The sequence below is a fragment of the Myodes glareolus genome, chromosome 2, assembly GCF_982192425.1.
Source record: "Myodes glareolus chromosome 2, mMyoGla1.1, whole genome shotgun sequence".
NCBI lineage: Eukaryota > Metazoa > Chordata > Mammalia > Rodentia > Cricetidae > Myodes > Myodes glareolus.
In genome coordinates, this window is record NC_142027.1 from 28,007,028 (window position 1) to 28,020,955 (window position 13,928).

At 43.7% G+C, this 13,928-nt stretch overlaps 1 protein-coding gene across 7 annotated transcripts in view; it reads right to left on the reverse strand.

Moving 5' to 3' along the window:
* The window catches only part of Robo1 (roundabout guidance receptor 1), a 713,251-nt gene that overhangs the window by 362,673 nt on the left and 336,650 nt on the right, over nucleotides 1-13,928 (reverse strand). For 2 of the 7 annotated variants that reach the window (XM_087899661.1, XM_048422591.3), the window contains exon 1: nucleotides 10,940-12,022. The exons of 4 other annotated variants lie outside the window; for them this stretch is intronic. In XM_087899661.1, coding sequence (XP_087755787.1) covers nucleotides 10,940-10,994 — 55 coding nt within the window. In that variant the 5' untranslated portion in view covers nucleotides 10,995-12,022. Of the gene's footprint in view, nucleotides 1-10,939; nucleotides 12,024-13,928 lie in introns of those variants that run through there. One more of the 7 variants, XM_087899662.1, reaches the window with a different exon arrangement.

Here is a 13,928-nt window from a genome sequence, read left to right on the forward strand (position 1 = left end):
TATCTTTAGGAAGATCCCCGTGAAACACATTAAAAACAGTAGCTGGGCAGTCAGATGGATCAGCAGATAAAGCCCTTGATCTGTAAGCCTGATCGCTCAAGTTGGGGTCCCAGGGCAAACTCTAAACCGACCTCCGACCTCCACACTAGCACCATGGCTTGGCCGTTAGCCCCGTCACACACAAAGTGATAGCAGTAATTAATTTTAAAAGAATAATGATAGGCTGAGGATGTAGCTCTGCTTCACGAAACAGTGTTATTAAACTCCATTACTAGTAAACAAGTAGAGGGCTGAAGAGATGGCTCAGGGGTTTGTGAGCACTTGCTGCTCTTACAGAGGACCTAGGTTCATTTCCCAGCACCCCGCCACCACATGGTAGATCCAGGAGATCTAATGTTTGGGTCTGACTTCTATGTGCATGTATAAACACACACACATACACATACACACACACACACATATCCATTTAAAAATAAACACTAAATAAAATTATAAACAAGTAGCATTAAAGAACGGCACAGCACAAACAATGAATGTATGTAAACACATTTATTAGGAGATATATTTTAAGATCGGATGAAAACCTTTTGCAGGAACAAGTGAGATGGCTCAGCAGGGAGGGGTACATGGCCCCAAGCATGATGACCTGAGCTTCATCCCCGCACACAGGCAGTGGATGGAAAAAAATCGACTCACATAAGCTGTGCTCTGGCTTCTCGACTCCCTCCTTGGAATACATTTGCTCACACGTATACATACACAAAACAGTAAAACTAAATATTTACAAATGCTAACTTAAAAAATATATATTTAGAGTAAGAATCCAAATCTCATTAAAGAGAGGGCCTCAGACATGCTAGGGCTTTCTTTACTCGTGGCATTGGAAAAGAAACGGGAAGAATGTTCAGTCCACCTTTAAGCCTTATGTCAACTCAAGGAACAGAGAAGAACATATAAATACATGATCCCATCGACACCACTGGAAATAATATGGGACCTGAGAAAGTCATAATCAAAAGATGTATCTAAAATAACCTTAAAAAGGGAAAAGTGTAAGACGTGAACCACACTGTCCACGTCTGAGTGTGTTCGATTTATGATGTTGTTTGTCATAAGGACTCACTCATGACTATGGTTTTTGTTTTGTTTGGTTTTGGTTTTGGGGCGGTTGGCTTTTGGCTTTTCGAGGCAGTGTTTCTCTGTAGCTTTAGCTTTGGGGCCTGTCCTGGAACTAGCTCTTGCAGACCAAGCTGGCCTCGAACTCCCAGAGGTCCTCCTGCCTCTGCCTCGCAAGTGCTGGAATTAAAAGTGTGTGCCACCACTGCCCAGTGATAGTTTTTTCTCTTTTTTTTTTCCTAGCTTTTTTTGTTTGCTATGAACCCCATTACTGAAGAAAAATAGACCTTAAAGAAACACTAATTCTACCACAGCGCCTCCAACTAGGTCACCCGTAACATCCTTTCACCAAGAAAGCATTTATTTCCAAACTCAAAACAACTCAACTCCAATGATCATTTTCTCAGAAAAGTTTAATCCCTGTGGGGCTGAATCGAATTCGCCTATTGAACTATCATAAAAACTTGATGGGATCTTGCTAGCTCAACTTTATTTCCCAAACTGGATAGCACTGAATTTTACACAGTCCTGCCATGTCTGTAAGGTAATACCAGGGTGATTTCCCCTCTGCAAGCTATCATTTGACAGTAGAAGAGAGGAGAGGACAGCAAACATAAAGATCTAATGTCCAACAAGGAGCTGAATCAAGTTGGCATCACAGCCCAGTTTCCTACAGAAACAACTCAGGGAAAGACAACCCACATATCTTAATATAGCAAATGTATTCCGACGCGCTTAACTGTGAGGAGCAAAACTTCTGACACCAGGCAAGCTGCCTTCAAATCCTCACTCCAACTCACTGCCTGATGAAAATCAAGAGCTTAACTTTTCTCAACCTCGTTTCCATACTGATGAATGGGGATAACAGCACACATTCCTCCCGAATGGGGCTGTTTCCAGTGGGAAGATAAGGCATGTTAGCACTTTGCCAGGAAGATAGTGACACCCCATAAACCCCTGATTTTATCAGTGCTACTATTTTTATCAGTGATAGTGTCATGGATTCCTTCTCCTTCCGAGTCAGTGTACACAACTGCGCAAACAGGGCCCTGACTCATTATTTTATTAATCATTTAATTAATGATGCTTGGGCTTCTCTCATGTGAAAGCGTATTTACTATGTGCTTCTAAAGAGTGATAATCTCCCCGCAGTTAAAGACCAAACAACTCACTAATTTCCTTTCCTTTCTCGCCGCACTAAACCGAATGGAAACACATGCTTTTTGCCACTTCCCTCCAATCTGAATTCGTGTCAATGAAAAGCCAAGACCTCAAAGAGGGCCAAGTGTGTTTCACATAGGCAGAGCTATCCAAATGAAGGCTTGGCTGCCCTGTTCCTGTCCTGAGATTTGCTTAGGTTTAGGAAATGTGGGCCTGGAGAAGGTCATTTACTATGGAAAGCTGTAGCAGCAAGCTTCATTAAAGCTTGCTGGGGGACTGAGGCTTCTCCTCACTGGAGATGGAGAGACTGAGGAGTTTTCTCGCCCACAGGCTGTATGAGAGAGTTTGCTTTTATACACACAGCTTGCTAATTGAATGGTCTGGGGTGACTGAAATACTTCACAAACCAAGAAGCTGAAGTCGTTTAGAGCTACCCTGAGGTGTGTAGTTAACATGTACAAATGCGCTTTGGCTCATTCCGTCATACGAGCGAGCAACATTTCAGTGATGGCCAGGCGTGATAAAGGCTCTCTTCTAAAGCAGGCCGTCAACACCACCTTTAGAGCCAGGGAACGAAAAGCATAGGTTTAGTTTCATATGAAAGAGATAGGCACATCGCTTGAGACAAGTTAGAATTTAGTATTCATCAGTATTTTAAATTAAAAAAAAGATTTTAAAAAACTCATATACTAAAGAAGGAAAATGTAACAGAAAACAAGCTACTTAAGTTAGGAGAAGAAATTACGAAACTTTGTCTCATCAGCATTATCTGCAACTATACAATCTTGAAAGGGACATCAACATATTGCTCTAGTTTGCCTTTTTTGCTTCTGTGACCACACACTGAAAAGACCAAACTGGTGAAGAAAACGCTTCTGCTTTAGGGCTTGCAGTCTATCACTGAAGGAAAGCCAGGGCAAGCCCTCGAGACAGGAACTTGGAGGCAGGTTCTGAAGCTGAAATCACGGCAGGATAGCACTGAAGGAATGCTGCCAGTCTCAGTTTCTGCTCCCTTTCCCTTACAGCCTAGGCCCACTTGCCGAAGGCTTGTACCTCCCACAGGGGCTTGGGTTCTCCTACATCCATGAATAATCATGAAAATGCTACATGGATATGCCCACTGCCAATCCAATGGAGGCAGTTCCTCAACTGTGGTTCCCTTCCCCAGGTATGTCACATTGACAACTGATGCTAACGATGACAGACACAGAATCACGTTCGTGGACAGAAGTTCAATCCTGGCCTCTGATTCCCCAGTCACTACAGTCCAGAAATGAGGAGAAGTGGATTAAAGTTTTTCCATAATGGTGCATTATTAACATCCCAGCGCAGCGAGCTCCGAACTCTGTGTGATATCTGAGAATCATCTGTTGTCCTGGAAATTTACAATTAAATCAGGAGGTGGCGAGCACCATAAGTGATTTCTAACATACTAAATAGGTACATCTTAATACTCTTTTTCCTCATATATTTTTCTTCACATCCACTTCAGAATCTGTATGGAGGTGGTAATAGAAAGGCAACCCATGAGGCTGGAGAGTTGGCTCAGCAGTTAGGGGAACTTTCTGCTCTTGCCGAAGACCTGGATTGGCTTCCCAGAATTTACATCAGGCAGCTCACAACTACCTGTAACTCTGTTCCAGGACATCTGATGCTCTCCTCTGGCCTCTGAGGGCTCCTGTAGGCACATGGTAAACACAGCGAAGCACAACACATCCACATAAAATAAAAATACATCTCTTCTTTTTATAAATTGAATACCCTATAGCTGCAAACAGAACTCCTTCCAAGTAATTTTATGAGACAGTCCTGAGACTGTCCTTCTAAAGCTCACAATGGAGAACTGTTCCCTGCTCTTTGGGCCTCTACAGCTGGAGAAGAGAAATGTATTTCTAACTGGACGCTTTCTACAATTTAATCAAAAGCATCCTTGAAAACTGTAACCATGAATTGCTATTGCAAGGAGTACTTCTCAAATATGCTGGAGCTTTTTTTGTGTGTGTGTGTTTGTTTGTATTAGTCCTTCAAATACATTGCCTTATTAGAAATCAAAGCCGATAACGTCCTGTAAGACACGTGTAAACCAATCACTTAGCACTTTCCAGAAACCCCGGCACTCTGCTGGCGTCTGTTTGTATCCACTGGTGGGGCTTTCAAAGCTTCACTGAGGTATCAAACTAGTGGTCAGGCATTAAACCTATCGACTAGCTGATGTCCGACTTGATTGGGCATCCCTCTACTTGCCATCCATACATAGACCCTCATGAAGATCAATGAATGAAACACAAGCAGTGGGCGCTCTTTTCCAACTCTACGTAGCCACAGAGGGACCTCTCTCCATGAATGAAATCAGAAATATGCAGTCGTGATGCTCAAAACACTTTTTTAAGTGTATTACGACACTTTCTTAAGATGTTTGTAAGCCAAAGAAAAACGAAGCTGAGGGCATTTGTAGAAGCCTATTTTGGATGCTGGGTAATGAGGCGTGGCTCTCCCACAAAGGTAGCAACATGACACCATCCAGTGTTAGAAGTATCAGGAGAGAGAGAGGGGGCGGTGGAGATCAAAGCTAGCTCCCTGTACACTATAATCTTTTTGCTTCCTCTTGGTCAGCAGCAAGATTGAACGAAAGGGCTGAAAGTGCAGGTAGAGAAAAGGAAACCATTCTAATCCAGAATTGTAAAGGAGGTGGTCTTTTGATCTCCACAGGATGGCAGCTTTATTGGCTATGCATAAGCAGTTTCCAACCAGCTGATCAACCAGGTATTAATGCTCAAGCCTCCCATGATCAGTAACCATGAAGAGAGTCATCTGCGAATGGCAATCAAGCAGAAGGCTCATCTCCTGCTCAATGACTGCCAGCCCATAGCTCACCCAGAGGGGAAGAGGAACCAGGGGGGAAATGATTGTCTCTCTGCAGGCTCCTCCCTGACAAGTACCAATTATTTTCCTTGAGATTCAGAAAGAAAAAAATCTCTCCTGAAGTGTGCATGAAAGAGAACAGCATTCATTTTCCCAAATGCAACTTGGGATCTCTATGCATTTGGACCTCCAGCAGACTGTGTTTTGACATACATTGAGTCCCCTACTTTCAGCCCAGATGGGATCAAAGCTGAGAGCAATCTGGTTAGATGTAAAGAGTGAACTTTCTTCATGGGTGATCTAAAGGTTTAAAGACCATTTTCTTAACGACAGGAAACATAATGTGTCCCTTTCAAACTCTCAAGAGTTCAAACCACAGTCTCCTCCCATGGGGTAAAGTAAAAGGTGATTGAGACATATTTTTTTTAACCTTCAATTCTCTTTTTCAACTTGGACAATATCCGTTACTAAAGAGTTTGAAACCAGTCAGCTTCATCCATATTTCCCAACTCCTCAGTGATGTTCCACAACCATAAAGGTAAATAAGTATCTCACCGGCACCACTGCCTTTGCCATAGGGTGCTCATAAATGTTGCGTAAGAGAGTGATGATCGTTTATTAAGTGGTAGCTGGAGATTCATACACTCATGGAAGCCATCACAAAGTTTCATTCTGGTCCCGGAATTTGAACTCGATCACATTCTTTAATTATCTCCTGCCCCTTCACTTTCCCCCTCTAAGGAAAAGGTGTGATGATGCAATCGCTCATTAGCATTTGCTCCTTTGCATAGAGCACAGACAAGATGCTGAAGTCTTAGGAACCGCACTCTAAAAGAAATCCTTTCACTGCGTTAAAGATTTGAATGGGTTTCCACTGATTTTACTTTTAGAAAATATAAAAAATCCAATTCTTCACAGACTTTCTAAACACAGAGCATGGACATTGGTATCAGATTTTCATGAATCCCCAGTCTTCCTAGTTGGCTTATCCTGCTGTGTGTGGTCAAGAAACATGGACAGAAGGAAGAATCCACTTAGAAAGGACTCTACCTTCTACATCCAGCCTACAATCCCTTCACCCTGTGTGTGTGTGTGTGTGTGTGTGTGTGTGTGTGTGTGTGTGTGTGTGTGAGAGAGAGAGAGAGAGAGAAAGAGAGAGAGAGAGAGAGAATTATTATACAGTGCTAAGAAATCAGAACAGGGCCTTGAACAAGATAAGCAAACACCAACTAAGGTACATCCCTATCCCACACTTTCTCCATATATTTTAACTAGATTAAGGGCTAGGCCTAAATCCTAGCATTTAAGTGGCAGAGGCAGACAGATCTCTGAGTGCCAGCTAGCCAGGGCTACTTAATGAGACCTGTCTCATGCAAATAAAAGAAACAAACACCTTATAATTACAGATCTCATCCTCGACTGCATTCTCTAAACTTATGTTTCTATTTTTTATTCTCTTTACTTTTTCTAATTCCCAAATTTACATATTATATAGATTACCTTAGGCCTAATTTGATTTCCTTATAATTTCAACCTTTGAAAAAAAAAAAAACAAGTTTTCAGGACAGTTTACATTTCTGTATTAACAACTGGACATTTTTCTAAAGAAATAAAGAGTCAGAAAGATGATTCTGCACGTTCTTGCTGTGTAAGCATTTGGATCTTAATTCAAATTCCCAGCACCCACATGAAATCTCAGGCAGAGCCTGTAACCCCAGTGCTAAGGGCAGCACAGGCAGGGATCACTGAGGTGTGCTGCCTGCCAGCCTTGCTCCAAGTTCAACGAGAGAACCTGTCTCAAAAATATAAGGCGAAATGTGATGAGCAGAACACTTGCTGTCCCTGCTGGGCGCCGTGCGTACAGAGTCAGAAACACCCACATGTACGTGTATCCACCACACGCACACTCAAGAGTAAAATTTAAAAAATAACTTAAATCTCGCCAAAGCATCTGTTAAGAATGCAGAAGTTAACAGATGAAAGCTCGAACACTTAGGACCTTCACTAAATAATGTTTTCCTAAATTTCCTTCCAATTGCATTCCTGGGATCCAGCTATTTTCCATTATAAACACTGTTACAGCTAAAAATCTGTTCACTATAAAAAATAAGTAAACAATTGTCACTCTTAGTTGAAACAGAGTGTTTTATACCACTTTGACAAGAGAGTATTTCATTTGTCATAGTAAAACTCAAGGAAAACCTCCTCAGGTAAACATTCTCTTTTTCAACAGCTCAACCACAAATCTTAGGTGTTAAAGGACCCATTATCAGGGGACAGAGATATTTTTCAAGACATGAAGAATTTGGATATTTATATCTAAAATCCAACAAAACCGTATGTTTAAATATTTTAAAAAGATAATAAAATGGATCAGGAAGCCAGCCCAGCAGATAACATGCTTAAGCCTGCCAATGAGTATGGTCCCCAGGACCCACGTACAAAGCCTGGATTGGCTAGTTCATCTGTTATCCTAGAACTCCTGTGGTGAGCTGGGAAGCAGAGACAGGAGGCTGCCCAGAGGCAGGCAGTCAATTAGTGCGCAGTGCACAACACAGGAGAAAAAAGAGACAAGGCATCAAAAAAGTAGAAGGTAGGAGCCAACTCCATAAGGTAGCCTTCTGACTTCCTCAGGCACACCGTGATATCAGAATACATGTGCGCTCACACGCGCACACACACACTAATGATATATTTTAAAAATTTAAAAGCTAATCAACATGGGTCAAAGTAATCAAAATGCCTGTGGGGAGGGGCAAGGAGAGAAAATAATGAGAGAAAGGATGGGGGAGAGATACAAAAGAGAGCGGAGACACTGTCCCACTCAACCAGTGAAACTTACCAAAAGCTGTGCAGAGAAGCACACCTCCCCAAAGAAGAAAAAGCGGAAGAACTTACACTGCATCTGAAACTCAGATCTCACCCTAAGTGGGATAAGAAATTCAATCATTTCTTCACTTGAAAGTAAGTTTGAGTCAGGGGTTTAGAAATATGTCTACGACAGAACATGTGGTCTCAGTTACTGAGACTTCAGTTCTGTTTTGTTTCCATGTGGCCCCCAACAGTCCACACCTTGCCCCCAAAGTACACCACCATAAGCAGGAACCCAGGTATACCAACAGAAGAGAGGGATCCACCTTTAAAATGAATTGCCAAAAAAAAAAACCCCACGTTCTGCCCAAATTTTTGCTTCACAGAATCTGTATTTTTATAGCATTAAGTTTTTTTAAGGCTCTAAAAGCAAACACTCTCAGACTTAATACTTAATGTTCAATATGCCATCAACACACCAAAACAGAGTTTATGATCTCTTTGAAGATAACTGTAGACTTTGTTAAATTGGCAGCCAGCATTAAAAACAAAAAGGAGAGAAAAAAAGAACTGACAATCAATAGATGCTTTTACAGGTTAAATCTTGTCGAAGGCGCCTTAGCCCCGCAGTACACTTTGATTTATTTAAGCTCACCACATTTCTCTTAAATACACTCCATTAACAAGTGCTAGACTGTGATCTCAGGCTGGAGGCAAAACATGAAACACAATCTTTCAAGAACTTCATTCATTCCCTGTCCAGGTGTCTTGGGTACATCCAAGTTACTAGTTACTTACCTAACTCTGCTAAGTTTTTCTTTCTTTCTTTCTTTCTTTCTTTTTTTTAAATCAATCATGGTGCTTTCCAGAAGACCAGGGTCATGAAATCACCTGAGAAGTCCAATGGTTTGGTCTCCCAAGAACTTGGAGCGTAAGTGAAAGTTATCAAAGGAATGAAAAGCTTCAGGTAGAATGTGAGTAGAAAGCACCAGAAAGCCACTTCTGGCCTGGAACCTGGCAAAGCAGACAAGCATCACAACTCCAGGGAAACCCGAGGACTACAAACTCAATGGCTCACACAGACATCAAGTGAAAATGAAGCCAAGAAATCATGTTGGCGCTAAGATTCCAAACATGTCCCACATCTATCCAAATTGGGATCTCAGTACTGTTCAGATTATTAAACATGAGCAAGGACTCCACCCCCCCCACCACATATTTCCCAAGTGGAGACAGAATTTGAAGGCTGACAGGACCAGCTTTCAGGGATACCCTATTAACGTGACCCTCTCTTTAATCTACAGCCATGATAAAATGTCCCAACATACACAAACTCCACTCCAACAGTGACTAATGACCATTAATCCCCCTATCTTTGGTAATCTGCCCCTCCAGACATTCATCACATTGACACCTTCCTTTACACACGTGAACAAACTTTAACAGAGAAGGTGAATCAACAGAAAAATCTCAAAGGTATCTGGGGCTGTAAATTAAACTAAGGGGAGACATTGAAAAAAACCGACAGAGAGATAGATCAGATCTTAATGCTTTTGATTTGCATCCATGGCTGAGAATGGGGAGGGGAGAACTATTCAATCATCTAGATATGCAAGCTGGGACGAAAGGCTGCCACACGAAAGGGGAAGTTGGAAGTGGGAGCCGGGAAGGGCCCCCAAAGAGTTGGTTTAATCTTCTCATCCATCCACTGTGACGCAGATGAGATATTCAAGGTTGAGATTCCAATTTCTGTTGTCTTCACATGAGTAACAAGTTAGTGTGTTTCCCATTGAGCTTCCTTCAAATGTGCCTTTTAACTCTCCGCCAAGGAAGCATCTCTCAGGAGTTTACATTTTCTTAGGCTTTATTTACTATTGTGTAGTTCTTGTGGGTTTTTCTTTTCTTTTTTCCCCCCCTTTTTGTAGCCTCTTGGCTTCAGTAAAAGCTTTGATCTAAACATGAAGACTCACCATAGACCGCAAGTGTTCAAAGTAACCTCAAAATTATTTCATAATTATGCAAATTAAGTGACTCTAACATTTAGGCCCTGATGCAACTTGAAGCTCACTCAGTATGTGACTATCATAATTCCCCAAGGTTCAGTGTGTGTTAGTAGGCCTGAAATTGGATCCACGATTGAAATCAGAATTTGCCAAAAGGGAAGAAGCAGAAGTTGAGTTCATGGTTCAGTCGCCCATCGTTGAAGAGTCTTAAGAAGTGCAGGAAAAGAGTACTTGCTCTTGGGACAGAAGCTATTGTAAGCTGTTTCTTTACAGCACTTCATATGGGGCTGCAGAACTCTTTAGTTCATCCTACAAATACTAAGGCAGCCTCCTCTTCTGTCTTGCCAATAAAGACTACCAGGCAACTTTCAGACACTTGCAGCCTCCCAATTGTTTCCCTTCTAAGCCCAGCCAGGCAGTGGCTAGTTTAGATCCTACCACGGGAAGGAGTTATTTCCTCAAGTTACTTCAGAATCGAATCTAATTACAGACTTTGGTTACATAAAACAACTTCTAACAACTCCCTGAGCTCGGAAGAGGGGGAGTGGATTGGAGGACCAGATTCCTGGGGAGTGGGGATCACAGGCCTTTCCCCACACACACACACACAACTCCCCCCTTCACTCCAGCACCTCTTAGGACTCCTCAGATGGATGGTACTCATTTGGCCTCATCCTGGTGACCAAAACTTGGGGAAAACTCTCAGCTTCCTCCCATCCAAGTGCTTACACAAGCGTTTGCCTAGAGTAAGCTGGGCGTGCCCTGAACTTGGTGAAAGGCCGGGTACACCAAGAGATTTGGGGAGGTTTCAGGGGAGTTTGGGGTGAAAGGCCAAATGGTCAACCTCAAATGGGAAACTAGAAACCTTTTTCCGTAGAAGTTCTGGAAGGGTCGAACCCCCTTTGGCCTTAGAAGGGAGAGGTCGCTAAGAGTCAGTTCAGGGGTCAGGGTTCGATCAAGTAAAGGAGATCAAGGGTGCAGGTTACCTGAACAGAGACATATTAATCCAAGGAGGTAAAAGTGAGCAGGCTCCGCGATCATTGTCCTCGGGTGGATCCTGCATACAGTCTCATGCCAAGAGAAGGGAGCAGAAGCGGAGATCTCCAAATTTATGGAAGCCACACACCATACACTCTACACACAAAGGCTTAATATAAGCAACGTGAGTCAATCCGCCAAGAGTTTGCAGGGCAGTTTCTAGTCGACCTCTCCGGAGGCTTGTCAAACCCTCAGAGCCCTATGCAGAGAAAAATCCCAAGGTTTGTCTTCCCTGGACCCCGGGTTTGCGAGGAGGCTCAGCCACTTCCAAGGATCATCCAAGGCGAACAACAAAGAGCCGAAACGGAGGAGCAGTTGTGCGGTTTCCTGCCTCCACAGTCCTGCTGAGTCTCCCGGCGTGCGCTTCCACTGCGTGTGCCCGGGCGCCGCTACGCGGCGATTGCAAACTTGGGGTGTGAGCACAGAAGAAGAGGGGCCCCCAAAAAAGTGCTCCTCCGTCTATTGGAGAGCCTGTCCGTAGCCGGCCACCCCCTCTGGTGGTGATTGCAGTCAAGGTAGCGGCGGCAGCTGGAGAGGACAGTCTCGAGGTTCACGGGGTGCGCCTGGGTGACTCCGTGCGCCTGGAGGGAGCGAAGGGGCGGTACGGCGACAGCGGCTGCCTGGGCGGGCCCTTGTTCCCATCACTCGCGGGATGCGGAGAGCACCGGGGACCGCAACAGGACCGCGGATGTAAGCGCGCCTTCCGGGCGCCCCCAGCCCGGCGCAGCACTCAGCATCGCCCGGGGTCCTGCTTCTACTGGGGCGCGCGGAAAGCACCTCCAAACCAAGCTACAGCCCAAACTTCCCCGGGTGGCGGCTCTCACCCCCGTGCTCCTGGAAGCTTCTGAGAGGCAGCTCCGGGCGGCCGGGAGTTAGTGGAGAGAAGCAAGAGGAGGAGGAGGATGCAGCCGAGGCTCGCCCGAGCTCCGCCCGGGGCTGCAGCGTCTGAAGTTTCTGCTCTCACGCTGCCTCCTTTCGGCTCAGCAGCTTGTGGGTTTCTCCCTCAGTCCCAGCCGCTCCGGGTTTCCTCCCTCTCCAGGCCGGCTCGGGAACCTTTAAAGGGGACGCGCGATCCCTGCCATGTCCTCAGTGGCGCTGCTCAGACAAGTTCTGCCTGTTAATATTTCCATTCATATGCCCGGAGTGCCCAATTGCGCCCTCAGGTGAGATTTCAACTACTTAGGAGTAGAAATCTAAGCGAACGAGAACTTGTCTTGGGTCCCTTGTCATCAGAGTCTCCCCTGCACCTTTTTCCAAATGGAACCTCCCAAACCAAAGACTTCAAAAATCCTCCAGGTCCCTCTTAACCTCTTCTTTACCACCGCTTCAGGACATTGAAATAAACTTCCAAATAACTTCACTTCTCCCCGTTCTCGTTAAACAAACAAACAAAACACTGGCTGGATCTTTCAGAAAAGAGGCTTTGGGACACAGCGAATGATCTAGGCTGTGTCAGTACGTGGATACTCTATTTTCATTGAATTTGCGGGGGGGGGGTGTCCCGTAGAAAGGCTAAATTCTAGGAATGAGGGGCTAAGTCTTGGGTACTTCATTATATTTACAGGAGAGTCTCTTCAACTTGGTACCTTGTACATAGTAGAGTTTATAATTAAAGAAACTAATTGGGGGAAGCTATATATAATCTAAAGTTTGCAATGATGGCCTCCTAAATCTCAAGGTAACAAGTATCAGTTAGCTATTTTTCCTGTGACTTACCAACTTTATCTTCCTTTTCGAAAAATGGGGGCTGTAGGGCTACCTCATGATTAGGTCAGTTATGGTCAATATAAAACATGCCTGGGAGAGTCGATAGACATATTTTTTGTGAATCATGTTTCCTGTTTTATTACGTATAACACTCTGAAAGCCATATAATGTATGCTAAAAGTTCCGTAAAAGTAAGCAGTAGGTGTTGCCACTTACAGATATTGTTTTTATTAATAAGTTACTGTTTTCACAGTTATGCTACCAAGTCAAGTACGTAGTTCCTTGGCCTGTGGCAGGTAGCGTAGGATAGAGCAAGTGAGGAAGATTTGGATTTATTTTTTTGTAGGACAGGCGCCGGCGAGGAGGATTTGCATCATTTTGTGTGTGTGCGCTATTGCCCTTTTCTAGTTTCCCTTAAGTGAGCGCATGCATTAGCTACCTAAGACATACGTTTAAAAGAAGGCTGTGTGCTCATTTTGGTCAGGGGTCCTCTGACCCATGAACCCAGAGCAACTGTCTATGGAAAAAAACCTGGTTGAGAGTACCCTGCCTTGAAAAGTGAAAAGCAACTTAATCCTGAAAAAGCTGACTGAAAATACGCTGCGATAAGAATTCTGAGTCCAACTAGAATCTTTTCAGCAGTAAAGACAAGAGCATGCAGCAAATGCTAAGAGATAGACATTGATTTGGTGAAAAGATGTTTAGTGGAAAACAGAAAATGAATTTTTCTTGGACTAAAATGTACTTTTAAGATAAGATAGCCTAGGAATTGGAAATAAATAAGCTTAGTATGATGAAGGAGAGCAGGAGAAAAAGAAATCCGTAAATCCTAGGGTTACTTAAGTGGATTTTAAATAAAGATTTTGAAGCTCTATCCAATGAGGGATATATTCTTTTATTTTCATTTATTTTAGATGTCCATGCATGTGTGTGTGTGTGTGTGTGTGTCTGTGTGTGTGTGTGTCTGTGTGTGTGTGTGTCTGTGTGTGTGTGTGTCTGTGTGTGTGTGTGCACTCCTGTTCAGTGAGAGAGGGCCTCATGCATGCTAAACACAGGCTTTCTGTCATTACACACCCAGTCTTAAAAAGCAGATTCTGTGCAAGAATTCCTATCACATTGTTTCCCAAGTACATCTCCCAAGCTTCACAATTTTACTGAGATCTCTCAACATCCATTTCACCACCGGGGCTGGAGAGATGGTCCCATCAGAAAGAGTGCAAGACACTGGTT